Source organism: Equus caballus, chromosome 21, assembly GCF_041296265.1.
Source record: "Equus caballus isolate H_3958 breed thoroughbred chromosome 21, TB-T2T, whole genome shotgun sequence".
Taxonomy (NCBI): domain Eukaryota; kingdom Metazoa; phylum Chordata; class Mammalia; order Perissodactyla; family Equidae; genus Equus; species Equus caballus.
In genome coordinates, this window is record NC_091704.1 from 17,956,031 (window position 1) to 17,975,163 (window position 19,133).

At 58.7% G+C, this 19,133-nt stretch overlaps 1 protein-coding gene across 1 annotated transcript; it reads right to left on the reverse strand.

Annotated features, from left to right (window-relative positions):
• Positions 1–2,057: 2,057 nt before the first annotated feature.
• Positions 2,058–19,092, reverse strand: COPE (COPI coat complex subunit epsilon). Its single transcript, XM_001503394.5, has 10 exons — positions 18,940–19,092; positions 12,609–12,671; positions 11,131–11,231; positions 8,187–8,339; positions 6,712–6,765; positions 6,112–6,193; positions 4,791–4,946; positions 3,206–3,274; positions 2,393–2,467; positions 2,058–2,283 (listed from the first exon to the last, which is right to left on the reverse strand). Exons 1-10 carry the CDS (start codon positions 19,051–19,053, stop codon positions 2,236–2,238), a joined length of 915 nt encoding a protein of 304 aa, XP_001503444.1. The 5' UTR covers positions 19,054–19,092; the 3' UTR covers positions 2,058–2,235.
• Positions 19,093–19,133: the final 41 nt, after the last annotated feature.

Here is a 19,133-nt window from a genome sequence, read left to right on the forward strand (position 1 = left end):
GACCTGACCTTCAGGGGCAGAGGTGAAAACAAGAAGTGGGGCCAAAGAGGGCCCCATCTCTCCTCCTCTTCACTCCTCGTCCAGTCCTGTGGCACATCCAGTTGGCCCCACCTTCAAATGGTCCTGAATCCAGCCATGTCTCTGTACCCGCACGGCCTCATGTGGCCCTGGGCCAGCCTCATGCCTCCTGCATGGTGTCCTGGCTTCCTCCTCATCCCACAGAGGCCGGAGGGAGCCTGCCAGTCCCTCCTTGGCTCACAGCCTTCCAGGGCTCCCAGCACTCACGAAGCCCAGCTCCTCACTGGGACTCACCACCTGCCCTCACACCCTCCTCTCTCCATCTTGGTCCCTCTGTTTCAGCCCACACTGGCCACCTCACTGTTCCTCCAACACTCCAGGCATGGTCCTGCCTCAGGGCCTTTGCACTGGCCATTCCCTATGCCTGGAATGCTGTTCCCCCAAGTACTGGTAGGGTTCCTCCATCACCAACTTCAGACTTTACCTACTAATGTCACTTGCTCAGAGTGCCTCCTTGACCTCCCCATTCTTCTTCTCCTTGGCATTTGTCACCATCTGTTCTGCTATCCCTCCTACTCATTCTTGCATGTGCTCTCTGTGGGCAGCAGGTCATCCATCCCATCGGATGACTAATACATTGGTCGGCCTGGCAGGGAGGGGGAGTCTCAGGGGTCCCAGGCTGGCTGGACGTGCCTGGATAGGTCGGGCCAGGACTGTGGGGCAGCCCTGGACCTTCTCAACCACCATCTGGGCCCTCCCACCCAGGCACTATCTGATCACCCTGACACCCATCAGTAACTAGAGAGGCACCCCCGCCCACCAGCTCTAGCCCAGCCTCAAGTTTCATTTTGGCAGGGCACAAACAGGAGGCCACCAATGAGTGGGTGCAGGGTAGGAATGGAAAGTGGCTCCTAGTGCTGGCAGCTGGGAACCAGGGCTTCCAGGCACCAGGGGCCCCGTGAAGGGCTGCTGAGGTCCCAAGACTAGCGCCCTTTCCCTGCCCCCCTGGGGGGCTGGCCTCCCCTCCCCCGGAAGCCCACTGCCCTACTGCTCCTGACCTGACCAATGGCCCAGCCCGGGGAGGCCTTCTCTGCCACCTTTCCCTGGCTGGGCTCCCAACCTGGCAAGGAGGGGCTGAAGACTGGGGGCGGTCCCTGATGCTGGGGTCCCTTGCTCTGTGTCTTGTCTTAGCAAGGAAAGACTGGGTTTCAGGCAGCCACCTCTGAAGCAGGTAAAGCCAGATGCTGGAACCCAGGTGTCTAAGCCTCTCCCTAGGAAAGACCCAGTCACTGGCCCGAGGACAAAGGGCACGAAGCCCCGTTCAGCTCACCAAGCCCAGTGTGGTCTCAGGGCCTTTGACGGGCTGTTCCTGCTGCTCAGGATACTCATCTCCCCAGAACTTGGCCTGGCAGCTCTTTCTTCTTCAGGTGGACACACCTCAATGGTGACCTCATCCCAGAGACCCCAGCCAACCCCTCCCCTGACTGCCCACCTTCCTGTTGCCCAGCCTTCTCTTATCACACATTGCTCACTACGCGTTTCTCTCTCTGGGCAGGGAGCTCGGTGCTTCGGCCACGGCCCGGAGCAGGGAAAGTCTGTCCTGGCCAATGACTTAGCACAGGGCAGCAGCGAGGAGCGGGGTGGGGCGGGGGTTGATGTTTACTGCCACAAGGACCCAGCACACTCCCCTCCCCGTTTCGCTGAGCTGAGGCCTCAGTGCTTCCAGCCCCTCACCACCTAGACTACCCGGGGTCCTGGGTGTGAATCCTGGTGCCCCTCATGATGGCTGTGACCTCTCTGCACCTCAGTTTTCCTGGATGCCAAGTGTCCTCGGGGGACACAGCTGTGTCACCTGCAGCTCGGCAGCACGGGGCGGCTGTTTGAGAGGCAGGGGAGTCCATACAGCTGCTGCTCACAGACCCTGGTCTCCAGGGCCCCCCTCCCAGGAACAGCCTGGGCCATGGTGCCCAGGTGCCTCCCGTCTGAGCCCCGGTTCCCACACACCCACGTCAAAGTGGCTGGAGTAAACACAAATGGGGTGGGGGTACCCTAGTGGAGACATTTATTGACAGCACGGGGTGGGGCTGGGCAGCCTCTGCCTCTGGCCAGAGCAGAGGAGAGGAGGAGGAGAGGACAGGCAGTCGAGGGCAGGTGCCTAACAGGGAGGGCAGAGTGGCCCGGCCTCACCGCCCCAGGCTTGGGAAGTGCATCTGGGCCTCAGGCGCTGGGGGCGTACTGCAGCACCAGCCGGTCAAAGTCGTTTTCCTTCAACATGAATAGGGGAGAGAACACGTGAGCCAGGCCCGAGTTCCGGACCTTCCTGGGCTAGGCCTGGGGGTCTGGGGCTCGGAGATGGGCACCTACACGAACTCACCTTGGCCTGGTACTCCTTGATGAAGGGGTGGGACCTGTGGGAGTCCTTCAGCTGGGACAGGTAGCGGTTTGTCACCTGTGGGGGAGATGAGACCAGGTTAGTTGAATACAGGGACCCCACAGTGGCTTTGACCTGAAGGGCAGGGGTGGGACAAGGGCCACCCAGCTGACCCCAGGCAGCGGCCTGGTCTCCCCACATTCCCTCCATCACCCACCCTGGAATCAGGCTGATGAGAGAGAACTAGCAGGATGCGGGAAAGCGCCACTTGGAACAGCGCCTGACACAGAAACTGGTGGTCCAGTGCTGTTTCTGGGGCGAGTGGGAGGGTGGTCCTATCTGTCCTGCACCACCCCAGCCCTAAGGCTGCTGGGGGGAGGGAGGGTCCTTCGGTAAAGGACAGGTGACTGTCATGAAGCCCTGGGGAGGGCCCTGGGCCAGCTGGGCCAGTCACCTAAACAGAGCAGCATCGCAACATCCTCCCACTCCACCCTCAGATGAGGTGGGCTCACCAGAACTGCTCCCTTGGGCCCCTATTCTCTGTCCTGTTGTCAACCCCCTCCACCATAAGGTGGCACAGGCCGGGTCTCAGCCCAAGCGCCCTCCCAGCCTCAGCCTACTCATCCTCAGGACCCACGGGAGCAGCCCTGGACCCACTCATGGGAAGAGTTGCCCCAACCCCAGGCCAACCCTGAAGTCCTGACTCTGAGGCCCCAGGTTTCCCCTGGAGCCAGCACCACACCGGAGACCCCTGCCCACCCCAGGCTGGTACTGTGAGGGCCAGAAAGCCCTCCTGCACCAGGCTGGGGGCCCTACCTCGGGGGGCTTGCCAAGGTGCTGCGACAGGACAATGAGGTTGATCAGCGTCTCTGGGTGGCCACTGTCCTGAAAACACAGGGGGACACCAGGCAGGGAGGGTCAGCTCCTCCATGGGCCCATCTCGAGCAGGATGACGTGCCCTGCTGCCCTGGGGTGGGGACATGACCTGCACAAGGTCACACCCTCAGGAGTGAGGCAGGGCGGGGCTGCAAGACCCATACTGGCTGCTCTGCAAGGCCATGACCTCAGGGCCCTCCCTTCTGACACGGGAGGCAGTGTAGTATGGAGGGCCCACAGCCTCTCCCACTTCCACACGCAGCTGCTTCCCCTCTGAGCGCCTGGTCTCATCCACAGACCAGGCCGGGACAGAGTCCCTCGCTTACTGCAATTCGGGAGGAGTGGATTCATCACACAGATCTCAAACTAACAAAGCCCAGCGCAAGGCAGCCTCTGTGCTATCGCAGCCTCGCTCTAGCCAACCTCTTCCTCCTGCTGCGGTGAGCAGGTCAGAGGCCACGGGCAGACCCCACCCACCCTGCCTCTTCCCTAGGGAACTTGGCAAGAAGCTGCCAGGAAATCACCAGAACCTCCAGGCGGTGACCTCATTCTGCCCATTCATACCAGGCTCTGAGGCACAGGAAACCCTGGGAACCACCCAGACACTGCCTTGGCCAGGAGTCCCAGCCAGAGCCCCTAGTGCCCACAAGGCAGGGATGCCAGGCAGAGCCCCACTTGGGCACTCAGGGCAGAGATGCATCACCCAGGATGCAAGGTGCCATGGGCTCAAGGGGCTGCATGGACCCTGGCCTCCTGCACGGACCTGGCTCCACCTATGGCTGCCCTTCTCTGTGGAGACCCAACCTCCCCCTGCCAGCACAGGGCACCCTGGCAGCATGAGGTAGCTCCATGGGAGCGGCCTGAGGACACCAGCCTGTAGGAGCACCCAACTAATGCCCCTTGGCCTGTCCAGGCTCTGCAAACAACCTTTTGATAACTCGGCCCCTGGAAGAGATGAACAAGGAGAAAACTTCCTACCAGTGTCAATTTCTCATTACATCAAAAAATGTTTTCCAAAAACGAAAAAAGCTTTGATGGCTTCTCTGATTATAAAAATAACGTAAAAGACCTCAGATGTTGGTTAGGAGAAGACAACCATGGCTGCCCCAAGACGGAGGCACTCTGGGTCCCTCTTCTCAACAAGGATGGGGACAGGCAACACTTCCCATCTGCAGCTGGCTCTCCCCTTGTATGTGAACAGTGGGCGTCTCTTCCAAGTACAGGGCCAGGCAGTCAAAGTGACAACAAGGAGAGCACGGGACACGTGTGTTCCCTCAGCTCAGGCCAACTGAGGCCCAGGCTGATGGGATCCTCCCATTTTCCAAATAAGAGAAGCTGGAATCGGGATTTTCGTTTGCAACACCAATTCTCAGCCGATTCAGCATTAAAATCCACGTGTGGCCACATGGCAGGCCCGTGGGATCTCTGCCACACCTGTTTCCGTCCATCTCCATCGGCCCGTGTGCCTCTGCAGCAAGCCCAGTCACCTGCTGTCCCCACTCTAGGAGCCCCGGGGTGCCCATACCTTGTCCAGCGCCTCCTGCAGCACACCCTCGGCAGCCTCCCACCGGCCCTGGGCCATGTGGCAGGCTGCCTGCCCGTTGAGCAGCAGCAGGGTGGACGAGCACTTGTCTGCCATCTCCTGGAAGATGTAGTAGGCATCCTGCAGCTTCTCACCACCCTGTGGGGATAGCTCTGACATCACTGTTCGTCATCCTGCTGCCTGGCCCTACCCCTGCCTGCTCCCTCACAGAGGAATCTCACACTTTGTGGAGACAACCCTGGCCTGGGCAGCCCACAGAAGGCACTCCTCGGACACTGTCCCTTTCCCCGCAGAGACCCCGGTACAGCCCGTGCTGTGCTGAAGGGACCAAGACAGCACACAGCCACCGCACACCCGGCTCCCCAAGCCCTCCATTTACAGACGCAGAAGCCTCGGCTTCCAGATGGAGAATCTGTGCACCGGTGGCCGGGCCAAGGCCCAAGCTGGGACCAATGGGTCAGACGGCCCATCAGGTGTGGCCTCGCTCTGTGACCAGCAACCCTGACCCCAACAACCTGGGCTCTGAGTAGAAGGTTCTGTCTGCCGGCTAAAGATGCAGTGGTACACTTGCAAGAGAGCTTGAGACCAAGATGTACTTGTGACAAAATGCAAGGCTACCAGAGAAAGCTGCCAGGGTTTGTCCCACTAAACCGGACGGGTACTGGAAAACAGCCTGAGTGAGGCCTCGGCCCCCCAAGGACAGTGTTGACGCGTACGGATGGGGAGCACATTTTAAAAGCCCCGTACAAAAGAATTACTCAGAAAGGAAGCCAAGTGCTAAAAGCCTAAAAAGGGGATGTTGCCAGGAGATTGGGGTGAACTAGGCATGTGGGGGGAGTGGGGGCTGGGCATGGGGGAAGGCGTGAGGGGGACACCGGTACCCGCTCTGTGCCAGAAGCTCAGAGAGCAAGCTGAGCAGCAGCCAAGACCAGGGCTAGACCCCAGAGGAGGGCAGCACTGCCAGGCTGGCAGGCTCAGGGGGCCCCAAAGGGCATGTGGGGAAAGGCCTGCCGAGTCAGGTTCTAGAGCCCCCCAGTCCATTCACTGTGGCTCTGGCCAAGCCACTCAGCTACAAGAATCCTGGAATGGGGCTGAGGCTGAATGAGGCAGGACATGTGCCAGGGGTGCCCTGGGCTGGACTCCTCTGGGGGACTGGCCCCAAAGGAAGCAGGAGGTCCAGCATTATCATGGAAGCCTTCACCTGCACTCTCCCCACAGGAGCAGCCAGTACTGGGCGCAAGGGGGCACCTCCCACCTCCCAGATGCTCCTGCCCCCATCTCCCCGAGCAACCTAGGGGCTCACCATGGCCAGGTTAACCCAGGCAGTGGCCAGCTGGGTGAGTGTGGCGTCCTCGTCCTGGTCCTGCATTTTCTTCAGCTCCTTCCTGGGGGTAGAGAGGAGAGGAAGAAAGGTGCTGAGGGGCCTAGCCTGAGTTCCCTGCTCACCAGGCACACACAGCCCTGCTTGCCCACGACTCCCTAGAACCTTGGGCCCCGCCCCAGCTGCCCCTGATCGACAGCTACACAGTGATGAAGCCCACCCCAACCCCACGGGACAGGTCCCGCTACGCCTGCCTCACAAAAGGAAACTGAAGTCACTGAAACTCACAAAAGGAAAGTGAAGCCCCTTGTCCCGGCAACACCCTGCAGGGAAGGGCAGGTAAACATCAGCGCATCACCCCAATGGACCGGAATGAAATAACCAGAGACAATCGTGGCATCGATGCTCTGGGCCAGGGGGAAGGCTCAGGGATGGTCCTCATGCTGAGTGCCCCCTCATAGACAGGGGCCCAACTTCCAGAGAACATGGGGTCCCAACACAGCCTGGCCGTTGCTCAGACAACCCCAATGCATGAGCCATGGCACAGCGTCCCGAGGTGGTGACAGGTAGGGAGGGGCTTACCGGGCGAGGTCCAGGCGGTCCAGCTTCAGCAGGATCTGCACCGTCATGGCCATGCTGTGGGACAGGGCGGGCAGTCAGCAGACCCCCTCCCCAATTTACTCTCCCACCAGATATTCACTCCGTGTGGGCACCACCTTCTGGAACATTCCTATGAGTGCTTGGGCCACCAGCCCAGCCTTGCAGAGGGGGATACTGAGGCTGACCACTGACCCCGCAGAGCCAGACTCAGACCTGGGCTTCCTTGCTGTGCTGAGCTCCCCAGTGCTTCCTGGGAACCTCACTCCTGCCTGTCACCGCTGAGCACGCTCAGGCCAGGAGCTCCTGTGGGGTCCCTAGGGCAGGGACTCCAGGCCCATGGCCTGCTCCCTACCCACTCCTCAGCTGGCCATCATATTTACAGCCCCACCCCACTCCGCCTTCCAAATTCGGTCACAGATGAAGTGCTGCATAGGAGACAGCCACTCACCCCCTTCAGTTCCCACATCCACTGCTTCCCTCTCGAGCCCAGGTGGCCGTGACTGCCCAATAATATTGTGGCTGCTTGTTCCCAGGTTTTCCCATAGGAATGTAACCCAACACCCAGACCACCCAAGGTAGGAGCATGAGAAACACTTGTGAGGCCCACTGCCTCATCAGCCATGCACCATGCCTGTCTCTAAGCTGCTGCAAATCCCCTTCAGGATTGCGGGCAACATAAAGATACACAAGGAGGGTGTGGTGACCAACTAACCAAGCAAGGGCAGGAACCAGAGTTCATGGGGGAGGGAGGCTATGCCCTCTGCGGCTGGAGCCCTGGACACAGTGCTGGCCCAGAGTCACCTCCTGGGATGGTGAGTGGAGCTGACTGAACACTGCGTGGGCTCCAGCACCCTAGCCTTGGAGTGCCTTGAATGAGGGCCGGCCTCAGGAGAGGGCCTGGGGCATCTGGGAAGCACATGGAAAGCCCAGGGCCCAGGGCAGAGAAACACAAGGCTTCATAGGGGAAGGGGCTACAGAAACCCTGGGCAGAGACAAAGGTGCTTTCTGCTGGGCCCTTGGGAACAGAGGGTTTTCAGCCCCGGGCACTGTGTCCTTGGAGCAGCGGCCCAGCCACGCCGAAAGAAGTGTCCCCTGGACCGAGAACAAGAGCTGCAGCCCAAACGGGAGGTTTTGCCCCCACCCCGTCTCTCATAGTAGCCCCCTCACTGTCCCCAGGACGACGGCTGAGCAGGCCCTGAGCATCCTGGAGACCAGAGGGACCAATCACCCCTCCACGCCACCCCCTGGTGCAGGGCGGACACTCACCACTCCAGGCCGCCCCCTGCTGCAGGGCAGACATTCAACCCTCCAGGCCATCCCCCTGGTGCAGGGCGGACACTCACCCTCCAGGCCAGCCCCCTGGTGCAGGGCGGACACTCACCCTCCAGGTCGCCCCCTGCTGCAGGGCAGACACTCAACCCTCCAGGCCGTGCCCCTGGTGCAGGGCGCACACTCACCACTCCAGGCTGTCCCCTTGGTTCAGGGCGCGCAGGGCCGCGTCCGAGTTCTGGTCATGGAAGTAGATGGAGGCAGCCATCAGCAGGAAGGTGGTGTTGGTCACGTCTACGCTCCTGCTCATCTCCCGGTCCAGCTCGGCAACAATCACATCCCTGTAAGACATGGCTGCTTAGGGCCCACAGCTGGGAGTGGGAGATGGACCTCACCCCCATGGGAACAGATAGGCTCAGAGAGGGCAAGTCAAGCCTCCAGGGACACACAGCAGCAGGGAGCAGAATGGGTCCAGCTGTCTCTGTCAAGCCCCACTGGGTGTCAGCCTTGTCACCTTCCCCCAAGCTACTTCTTATCCCCAAAGAGACCAGGAAATCAAGGTCGAGAGAAGAGGGGCTGGGAGATGCAGTGCAGGAGGGGCCACACCTGGCTCTGCCCATGAAGCAGCACAAACGACTGCCTGGGCCTCAAGTCCCCCAGGCCTCAGTGCTCAGGGACTGGTGCCACACCACCCCTGGATGTGAAGGGACGGGATGACCTGCCAGGGGCACCTCCGCAGGGATGTGAGGCTACCCAGGTGGGTGTCACAGCAGGACATCGTCACCTTCCTGAGAAGGCTGGTGGTCCCTGTGGAGGCTCCCAACCTTCCAAGGTCAGTGTGTGGGCCTGGGTACCCAGGGCCGGAGGATGCCCCACTGCCAGGGCAGCTGCCCTGTGTTCCAGAGCCTCGCGTGCTGGCTGCTCCCAGGAAGTGGGCAGCGTGCTGGGCTGGAGGCTGAGAGCCAGTGGCCAGCCTGGAGTCCAGGCTTGGCCAAGGACCAACCAGGGAACCTCCACAGGTCACAGGACACCCAAGCCACGGTCCACTTAGCTGGAAAATGGAGCCAAGACCCCTGGTTTCAAAGGGCTGCAGAGCAGTTGATGAAAGAAAGGAGGCAAAGGCCGGGCCCCGCGTCACCACGAGACAAAAGCTGCTGTTCAGGGTTCACAGTCTCCACAAATGCGTACGTGTCGTGTGGGTTTCTGGGGGCTGTTGGCCAAATGCCTGTGTCTGAGGGCCCCTAGAGGGGAGGGACACGCCTGTCACTGTCTCTGTGCCCACCAAGGAGGTGCCTGATGGACAAATGACTTCAAATCTGAGCCCGTTTCCCACTCTGCGAGGCGGGACTGCGTACAGAGTACAGCACAGGCTTGGCCTGAGGAGCCTCCATGGCCACCTCACAGAGCCCCCTGCCTGGTTCCTGGCACGAAGGGTGCGCACACACTGCCTGCTACTGTCACTGTGATGTCAGTGTCACACACTGTCACTGGGACATGTCGTAGTTACGCTCACAGGCTCTGGAACTTTCTCTACCTGCTTGCCTGTCTGTGTGTGGCAGCAGGTTATGCTGCTGGGATGGACGCACCTTGAGCTGCTCTGCTTTGCTGAGCTCCTGCCCTGTGCCCTGTGCTTCCTGTGGGTTCTTTCCTGTCACAGCAGCCACTGCTCCCAGAGGGCGCCCAGGTTCCCTCCCCTTTCAAAGGGCAATGGGGTTTGTCACCGTGGCTAGTGAAGTGTGAGGCAGGAGAAACGATGGCCTCAGGAGGCCATATATCTTAGTGTCCTGGGGCTGCCATCACAAAGCATGGCGAGCCAGCAGGGATTAAAACAACGGGAGTTTCTTCTCTCACAGTCCGGAGGCCAGAAGTCTAAGCCCAGGGTGTGGGCGGGGCTGGCCCCTCGGAGGGCCCTAGGGGGAATCCGTCCCAGGCCTCTCCCGGCTTCTGGTGGTGCACAGTCCTCAGAGTCCCTTAGCTTGTGTCTACGTCACCCCGGTCTCTGCCTCTGTCCTCACATGACCTCTTCTCTGTGTCTTCCCCTCTTCTGCCTCTTATGAAGACCCTGATCACTAGATTTCGGGCCCAACCTACATCCAGGATGAGCTCAAGATCCTTAACTACCTCTATCTGCCAAGACCCCACTCCCAGTGGAGGTCATGTTCACAGCTTGTGGGGGCCGGAAACGGACATGTCTTTCAGGGGCCCCCATTCAGCTGCAACTGCTCACAAGTAAACCCTGAGCTTCAGACTCTGTGGCAGAAGGAGCTCACAGCACAGTCTGACCCACACTTGGGACCCACACACAGCTGCAGCAGCCCACGGGGGAAGCATGCCGTCGGCACAGTCGGGACCACAGCCCGGTCTCAGAAGCTCCGCAGGGGAGAGACGGGGAAGGCTCCTCTGTGAGATTTCTTGGTGCCGTGAGGGATGGCCCAGGGTGGTGGTGGGGTCCTGGGTCAGGGACAGGGGTCAGCCCACAGAGCAGAGTATGTCCCTGCTGTGGGCTGTGCTGTTGTCCTATCCCAGCCGCCTTCTGGGGAGTGTTTTACCTCCCCAATCCCAGCCCCATCCTGGGGATGAGGGAAACGGAAGTGCAGAGGGTCCACAGAGCCTGCTGGGTCATGCTGGTGCTCCATGCAAAGGTGAGGCAGGGTCGCATGGCTCCCACCTGCAGAGGTGTGAGCTCACGTGCATCTGGGCAAGCATCTCGCTGGCCAGGGAACAGCCATGCAAACCCCCACCTCCCCTGGCCATCGGCCTCACGAATTTGACAACTGCTGGTCTGTGGCTCAGGGTGAGGACACGGCATGTCCCTGCCCACCCTCCACCTGGGCCCTCCTCCTAGGGAGAGGATCCGCAGGTGGTGCAGCCACTGCCTCCCTGGACGGACCAAGGGCCTGGGGTAAGCAGTGGAGGGTATCTGCCCTGTGTGTTGAGAGAGGCCCTCTTGGCAACACTGAGCCCCTCACAGTCCCCGAGAGCATCTGCACACATGTCCTTATCTATGATCCCCCCAAGACCTCTCTGAAGCAGGGTCCGTACTGACCCCCACTGTACAGGTGAGGGAAACTGAGGTTCAGGGAGGTGAGGGGTGGGAAGGAGGGACATCCCGCCAGGACCCTCCATCCTCACCTCTGGCTGTCGCTGGCCAGGTACTCAGCAAACATGCGCACAGCTTGGAGTTCAGGGGCCGAGGAAGGCTTGATCTCATCCAGGACCACACCATACTTCCTCTGCAGTCAAGACAAGCAAGCTGTCAGCCCCATGCCACACCCCGCCATGGGATGTATACATCCTCAGCCCCCAGGAACACGAGGGCTTATCAGAGCTCCAGCATCACCTGGTGGATGCGCAGCCCTGGTGTGCCAGGCAAAACTCACCCTGCCCTCCCTGGGCTGCAGGAGGCCCACCACCCCCAGGGACCCCTGAGGCTGCCTGGTGCCAGCCTCGCTGCAGCACACTGTGGAAGCCGGCACAGACTTCAGACCACACTGCCTGCCACTGCTCTAGCCGGAGACCCCAGTGACCCACCCCAGTGGTGGTGAGGTGACAGGGTGAGGGTCCCACCAGCTCTGGGTGGGGGGAGGAAGGGTCACCTGGAGGCAGGAAGTCTGGGTATGTGCTTCTATAGAGCAGAAAACACATCCCATGACAGAGGCCCTCCCTGCTGACATCCAGAACTGAGGCGGGTGGCTACCTCCTGGAGGGGAACTGGAGTTAGGGGCCCATTTCTCACTGCCTTTCTTTCTAGGCAGTTTCAGTGTTTTTACTACCATGCACAGGTATTCGTTTTTTAAAAATGTATATACAGAAATACATATGTATGAACACATTCCAAGGAGATTCTGGGCCACACACACTATCTGGGCTGGGCTTCACCCTCAGGGGCAGGGGGTGGGGAGTCCTGTCAGGCTCCAGAAAGCTCCACAAAAGGAAAGGTGTGAAGAGCCCCCGGAAGCCACTGGAGCCCAGATGTGAGGTGGGGCAGCTGCAGAGCCGTGTGCCCAGGACAGGTTGCAGTTCCAGGCCTGCAGCTGGGGGACAAGGCAGGCAGGAGGCTGGCAGCCCCACCCATACTGTGGGCCTGGGGGGAACTGGGGTGAGGCACAGCTCAGTCCTCTCTGCATTTCTAGAACACACAAATGTACTCTCACCGTATTCCAGGGTGAAGCTGCGTTTAAAAACCCCCAGTGTCTAAACTGGAGACTCTAGTTAACATCAGGGTCAATGGTGCATCGATCATAACAAAAATACCCCGCCAACCTAAGATGCTAATAAGAGAAACTGCCTATGGAGGGTGTGGGGGGAGGGTATACGGAATTCTCTTTACTATCTGCTTGACTATTCTGTAAACTTGAAACTGTACTAAACAAACAAAATCTGATTACGTAAAAAGATAAAAGTGAAAAATTTCACACTAGCTCTCTGGCCTGGTGGTCCAGGACCTCAGCGACACAGTCACCTCCTTGTGGTGGCCACACTGGCTGCTCATGGTCGCTGGACTCTGCCCTCCTTTTTCTGCTGTCCACGCCCCCTCCCAGCACTCTGTTCCTTACTCTCCTGTCCCAGGGTGTTGGTGGCCCTGGGCACGGTCACGGGCCCACACTCACCTGTGCGAGGTATGCTCTGTACAGGAAGACATCCCTTTCCACATCTCTCTCCACGCTCGATGGCTGTAGAAACAGAGGCAGGACAGGCCCTCAGAGGCCAGGAGCAGGCAGCTTCCTGGGCCGAGTCTGGGCCTGAGTCCCGGCCCTCGCTCTCAGCTGCCTGTGACCTTGGGGGCAGGAGAGCAGCCTCAGCTGAGGGCATGCAGCATGCTGGGTGCCTGATGTTGTGCCACCCCAACACCACCCCGAGAAGGAAGCTCAATGGTCACCCCCATTTGTCCAGGTGAGGGACAGCGCCAAAAGTGCTGCCTCTGTTCCAGCCACATGGCGAGAGGCCAGGGTGAAGGAGCGCAGGGGGCAGCGAGTCACAGCAGAAGCTGCTCAACATCTGCATGATCCAAGGACACTGGGGGATGTGCCTTGGTGACTGGGTTTGTAAGAGCAGAGCAAACAGGCCTGGGCTGGCTGACGCTACCAACAGATAAGACCCAGGTGGAGATGTGCAAAGGGGACTTTGCTTTCTGTAACAAATAATTCCATGCAACTTGCTCCTACCCTGTTTTTGTTCCCAAATACTCATTAAACATGACAAACAAAAGAGAGGAAGATCGGCCTCACTCAGAGAGCCTGCCTTGTCCCAGGAGAAGGACCTTTTTGAGAGAGCTCAGCTCGGCTGCCTGGGGCCAGGCAAGACCTCAGGGACATGGTCCACGGACCACGCCCCCTCGGCCCAGCCATCGCACAGAGCCGAGGAGTTGGAGCGAGGTGATCTCACACAATGTTCACTGTGGGCCTGTGAGGAAGCTCCCAGAAAGCTGCAGGCAGGCAGGAGACCCTCCCTTGGGAGAACAGCTTTGGGTGATGCCCCAGGGTGCTGGCCCACTCCCTGGGAGGCCCTGCAGTACCTGGGAGGGTGGGCATAGATAGAGCAGCTCGGCCCAGAGAACTTGGGGGCACTGGGACAGGCCACCTGGGGGCTGGGAGAGGAAAGTGACATGGGAAGAGGGCTGGCCATGTTGGAGTTGCCACTCCAACAGCCTCTAAACCAGGGGGCCGGGAAAAGTACACAGAGAGATGGTCTGTCCACACAGGGACAGAGTCTAGAGCCCCACAGTTGGGGGTACACAGGACTGCCCGCCCAGGAGGCTGAGAACCAGATTCCCAGGCACCATGCCTTCTTCTCCTCAGCCTCAGGGTGGAGGGTGGTGAGGGTGGTGAATGCATCCTCCTCCCATGTCAAGGGAGACCGAGGACAAGAAGCCTGGCTCCTGGCCCCAGTCCAATACAGGCCAGCCTTGCCACAGGGTCCCAATGGCTTGCTCTAGCCTTGATGGCCAGGCTGGGGATCTGGCCATGATTTACAACATGGGGTCTTCTAAATAAGGGCGACCTGCCTGGGGTCCTCACACCACCTTCAATAAAAAAAGAGACAAACGGCAGCTCTCGGTGGGAGCTGAATATAGTGGGAAGCCATGAGGGACTGGGGTGGCTTTGGGTCCCAGAGGCAACTCTGAGCCTCAGCTCCCCATCTGTAAAACAAGCACCACCAATGACCCCACAGGACTGCTGAGGCATCCCTGAGACCCCACGTGCAGATGCTCAGGACCCCCTCAAACAGCCTGAGAGAGAAGAGTGTCTGGGAGATGTAATAACAAGGACAGACATACCGACCAGGGGCCACTACAGGAGATGCTGGAACCTCCACAGTTTCCCTCAACAGTCATGTTTCAGCCCACAGTAACTGGCAGTGAAACGTGCGTCTCCCTGGGGCGGGAGAGCTCGAGCCCGTTTGTACCACAGCTGCTGGGGGGGGAGGGGTGAGGAGACACATTGGAAACAGAAGAGGCAAGTGCAAGGATGCTTGCTGGCACAGGAGAAAGTCGGAAGGGACCCAAATGTCAGGCAGCAGCGGAGAGCTACATAAACAGCAAGCAGGTCCCCACTGGGGAACACGATGCAGTGGGGAAAAAGAAAGCAGCAGACCTGTGGGTACCGAGGCAAACTGCTCTGCAAGACAACTGCAGACGGCAGGCCCAGCACGGTCTGTTCTAACAAGGAATGGGACACAGACGGTGGCGTGTGCACACACCAGACAAGCCGGGAGCGGACTCCGGGCTGGTTCTGCAGGCAGGAGTGATCTGTTTGGGAGTGATCTGGGTGGGAGATCAAAACCCACCAAGGCAGGCCGACCAGAGGCAGGAAAGGAAGAAGGCTCATGGAGTCCGGGCCAGAAGCTGTGTGGCTTGGTGAGAGCCCACCCCTGGTGAGTGAGGCTGTGGCGTGCAGACTGGGAGCCAGAGCCTGCAATTCATGGAGGACCACGGAGCCGCTTGACACCACAGGGGAGACAGGCCACGAACCCAAGGCCCACAGCAGCGCCTGTCTTACTGCGACTGAGCATCTGCCCACACGCCTGCAGTGCAGGATGCTCAGCTGCCTGAAGGTCCCTCCTCCCTGTGACACCTTCCTCCTGCTGGGCTCAGAGCTGCCTCTGGGAATAGCCAGTTTACAGTGCAGCTGATGAGAGGCCCTGCTTTAAACAGACCAAAAACCTACTGCCCTCCCTGCCAAGAGGTGACGGGGGCACAGAGGGGGTCCTGGGTCCACCTGACAGTCAGCTGTGGCCCCGGACCCCAAGTCTGTTGGGCTAAAATGTGGGCTGAAATGTTCTGGAAGGAGCTGGTGAGACCCCCTCTGGCAGCTCGCCTGTCACTGGTCAGAGGCCCTTGCTGAATGCCATGACTTCCGTGCAAACTGGGGTGACCAATGCCCGAGGCTGGGTCATCAGGAGGTCAGCCTCCCAATGGGTGAGTGCAGCAGGGCCCCGAGCACCATCCCTGTACAGCAGCAGCAGCAGGATCGCCCAGGAGCTCGTCAGGAAGGCAGTCCAGGGCCCCTCCCTGACCTGCTGATTCAGACCCTCCAGGGCTAGCCCCAGTGACCCCCGTCCACAGAGTGCCCCAGGGACTCGGATGCATGTCACCAGGTGAACACTTTGATCTCTAACCCGAAGAGCTTGTCAGAATCACCTTGGAGCTCAGAACCAGAAAAGCCAGGAAGCCCACGCCGCCAAAGATGCCTGACCCCAGAGCGGCCCCACAGTGCCCCAGACAGCTCGGAGGTGCAGCCAGGGCTGAGGATGATGGGTACCGCCTGGGGAGACCAGTGAGAGCCACCTGACCACACCAGAGGGTCAGCTCCCTGAGGCTTTCTTCAGTGCTTCGTCCCCAACACTTGGGCGCTGCCTGCCATCTTGTGGGCACTTCAGAAATGTCTGACAAATGGGGAAACTTCTTGACGGTGAGATGGTGCGCCAACATACCAGGTGTTCTAGCTGGAGCTGCCTCGGATGGTGCCTGTGTGAGCTCCTGGGGCTGCTGCAACAAACTACCACAAACGAGGCGTCTTAAAACAACACACACTTCTCTCACAATCCGGAGGCCACAAGTCCAAAATCAAGGTGTCAGCAGGGCCACGGCTCCTCCCGACAGCTCTATAGGAGGATCCTTCTTTGCTTCACCCAGCTTCTCGGGGCTGCGGGCGTTCCCTGGCTTGTGGCTCATCACCCCAATTTCTGCCTCCATCTTCTCTGCCTGTGTAACCTCTCTCTGCCTCTCTTAGAAGGACAGTTCTCATTGGACTTAAGGCCCATCCTAAATCCTGGAGGACTTCATCTAGAGATCCTACTTAATTACACCTGCAAAGACCCTTTTTCCAAGTAAGTCACGTTCACAGGTTCTGGGTGGACATATCTGTTCAGGGACACCATTCAACTCAGTACAGGCTGCCCAGGAGGGTTTAGGTGGCCTGTGGACCAGAATTAAATCATATCAACTGGCTCAGCAGGGAAAGGACTCCATTCTTCCGGATGCTTCAGGGGGAATATCTTGGTTTGGTGGCAGCACATCTTTATTGCATCACCCAGGAGGGTGCAGGTCCCAGGCTCAGAGACTGAGCAGTGTGCCTCCAGCCAGAGTGACCACTTATCTGGCTTCTAAACCTTCACTTCCAGTCACTCTCTACATACCGTAGGTCACACTGATTCTCTCTCTCAGCAGCAGCCTACAGTCTGCATGTTGTGACGAGAAGACTCAAAGAACACATCATATGACATAAGCAGAACAGACACACGGTAGAAGCCAAAAGGTGGGGCCAGCCCCGTTGGCCTAATGGTTAAGTTCGGCACGCTCTGCTTCAGTGGCCCAGGGTGTTCCTGGGCATGGACCTATACCACTCATCTGTCAGCAGCCACACTATGGTGATGGCTCACATACAAAAAGAGGAAGATTGGTAACAGATGTTAGCTCAGGGCGAATCTTCGTCAGCAAAAAGAAAATAAAGAAGCCAAAAGGTGGAACACGAGTATAATGCTCAATCTCACAGTTACCCTAATGAGACAGGTGTCATTTTTCCCATTTGATAGGAGAGGAAACTGAGGCTCAGAGAGGTGCAGTGACTCAGCCGTGGTAACAGAGCCGAAATCTGAGCTCAGGTCTGTCTCGATCTTCTCACAGCCCTCACTACCCCAGCCAGGAGGCACATACAATTGTGGTGGTGAGCTGAAGAAGGCACCCCATCCTGCCCAGAGATGTCCACACCAGTCCCTGGAACCTGTGAACAGCTTATGTCACGTCACAAAAGGGACTTCACAGTTGCAATTAAGGTTACACACCCTAAAATGGGGAGACTATGCTGTGTTATCTGGGAGGGCAGAGCCTAACACAGAAGGCCCTAATAGCAGAGAACAGACAGAAGGAATGCAGAAAGGGAAATTCGAGAGATTCCAAGTGTGAGGACCTCGTGGCTAGTTCTGAGATGGGGGGCCACAGGCAAGGCTGTGGATTAGAGAGAAGCTTCTAGGAGCTAAGTGTGGCCCCAGGTGGAAAGTCCTCAATCTTAACGAGTTTGGAAGCAGATTCTCCCCCTGAAACCTCCAGAAAAGATACAGCCCAGCCGATAACTTGATTTTAGCCTAATGAGAGCCGTTTTGGACTTCTCACCTACAAAACTGTGACATAATAAGTTTGTGTTGTCTTCATCTGTTGTTTGTGGTAATTTGTCACCACAGCAACAGAAAACCCACACAATCATGCAAATATTATTTCAACAAATCCAAACCACTTCCTGAAATCTGTTTGAGGCTTTATCCCCATTATACAGACAATGCTCAGGGAACTCAGGTACAGCGCCAAAGGCCAGAGGCACAGAGAGCAAGCCATCTCTACTTCAGGGTCCAAATTCCTCCCAACTCTCTGGCTGCCTCTGTGAAGACACCTGCCACTTCCTTGCTAGGTGGCCTCCTGTGCCTTTGGAATAAAATCTAAAGCCCAGCTGTGACCCCCCCAAGGCCCTGCCCACCTCATTCTCCAACCTTCCCAACGCCTGCCCCACTTCTGCTGCACCAGCCTCTTATGACTTGACTACGCGGAGCTCATCCCTGCCTCAGCACTTCTGCAGCCATTTACAGGGTCAGCTGCCCCACGAGGTTCAGTCTCAGGTTCAAATGACAATCAGAGGCCCCGGCCTGACCTGACCACTACCACGTGAAGCAGCACCTCCTTTCTCCATTCCCAGCACTTTTTATCTCCTCCCACCCCCACAGCGCTCAAGGTGTACTTATGTATTCACTGGCTTCTTTACCTGCTCCCCTTTGGAACGCTAGACCGTGAAGGCAGGCGAGAACTTGCCATGCAGGACCATTTCCTAGCTCTCAACCAGCCAAGCGCATTCCCACCACTCTCCACCACACCACCTCTTGACTTCTTCATTTACTCCGCTACTGTCTCCCTCCCTTGCAAGGCTGAGGTTTCCGAGAGTGCTGGGGGTTTTGTCTATTTTACCACTGCTTGGCCCACAGAGGTACTCAATGAGGAAAGAATGAATAAATGAACGAACACATCTGCGGAGAAATAACCAGGCTAGTGGGGCAGGATTAACACCGGGGAAGCTCTTTCTCTCTTGTGCCTCAGTGTTCTCCTCTGTAAAATGGGGATAAACAACAGTCCCTACTTCACGGGGATTGAGGGTCTGGCGGCACAGCGTGGGCTGCTCGACAAATGAGAATTATTATTACCACACAGGTAGAAACGGCTCTTACTCCAACGCTTCCAGGGCGCAGAGTGAGCGCTCTGAGCGAGAAGCACCGCAATCTGTCGCTGCTCTGAGATCTGCTGTGGGACAAGGATCGTTCCTCACTGCGCTCTCAAGGGACGCGTGGTGGGAAAACGCCGCGAGAAGACGACCAGTTTTTACAAACGGCACGCGACCCGTAGCCACCAAGCAGCGTCCGCCGCCCCCGCCCCCAGCGTCCCCGCGCCCGGAGCCGCCGCACCTTCACCCGCTGCGCCTCGTTGATGCACTGCTGGTAACTGCCAATGTAGAAAGCATTCTTCACGTCGAACAGCTCGTCCACCTCCCCGGAGCCGCTGGGGGCCGGGGGCGCCATGTCGCCGTCGTCTCACCCGGTCCTCTTCCTGAGAGACACGTCGGCCGGAAGCAGGGAGCCACTGCGGGGCACGCCGGGAA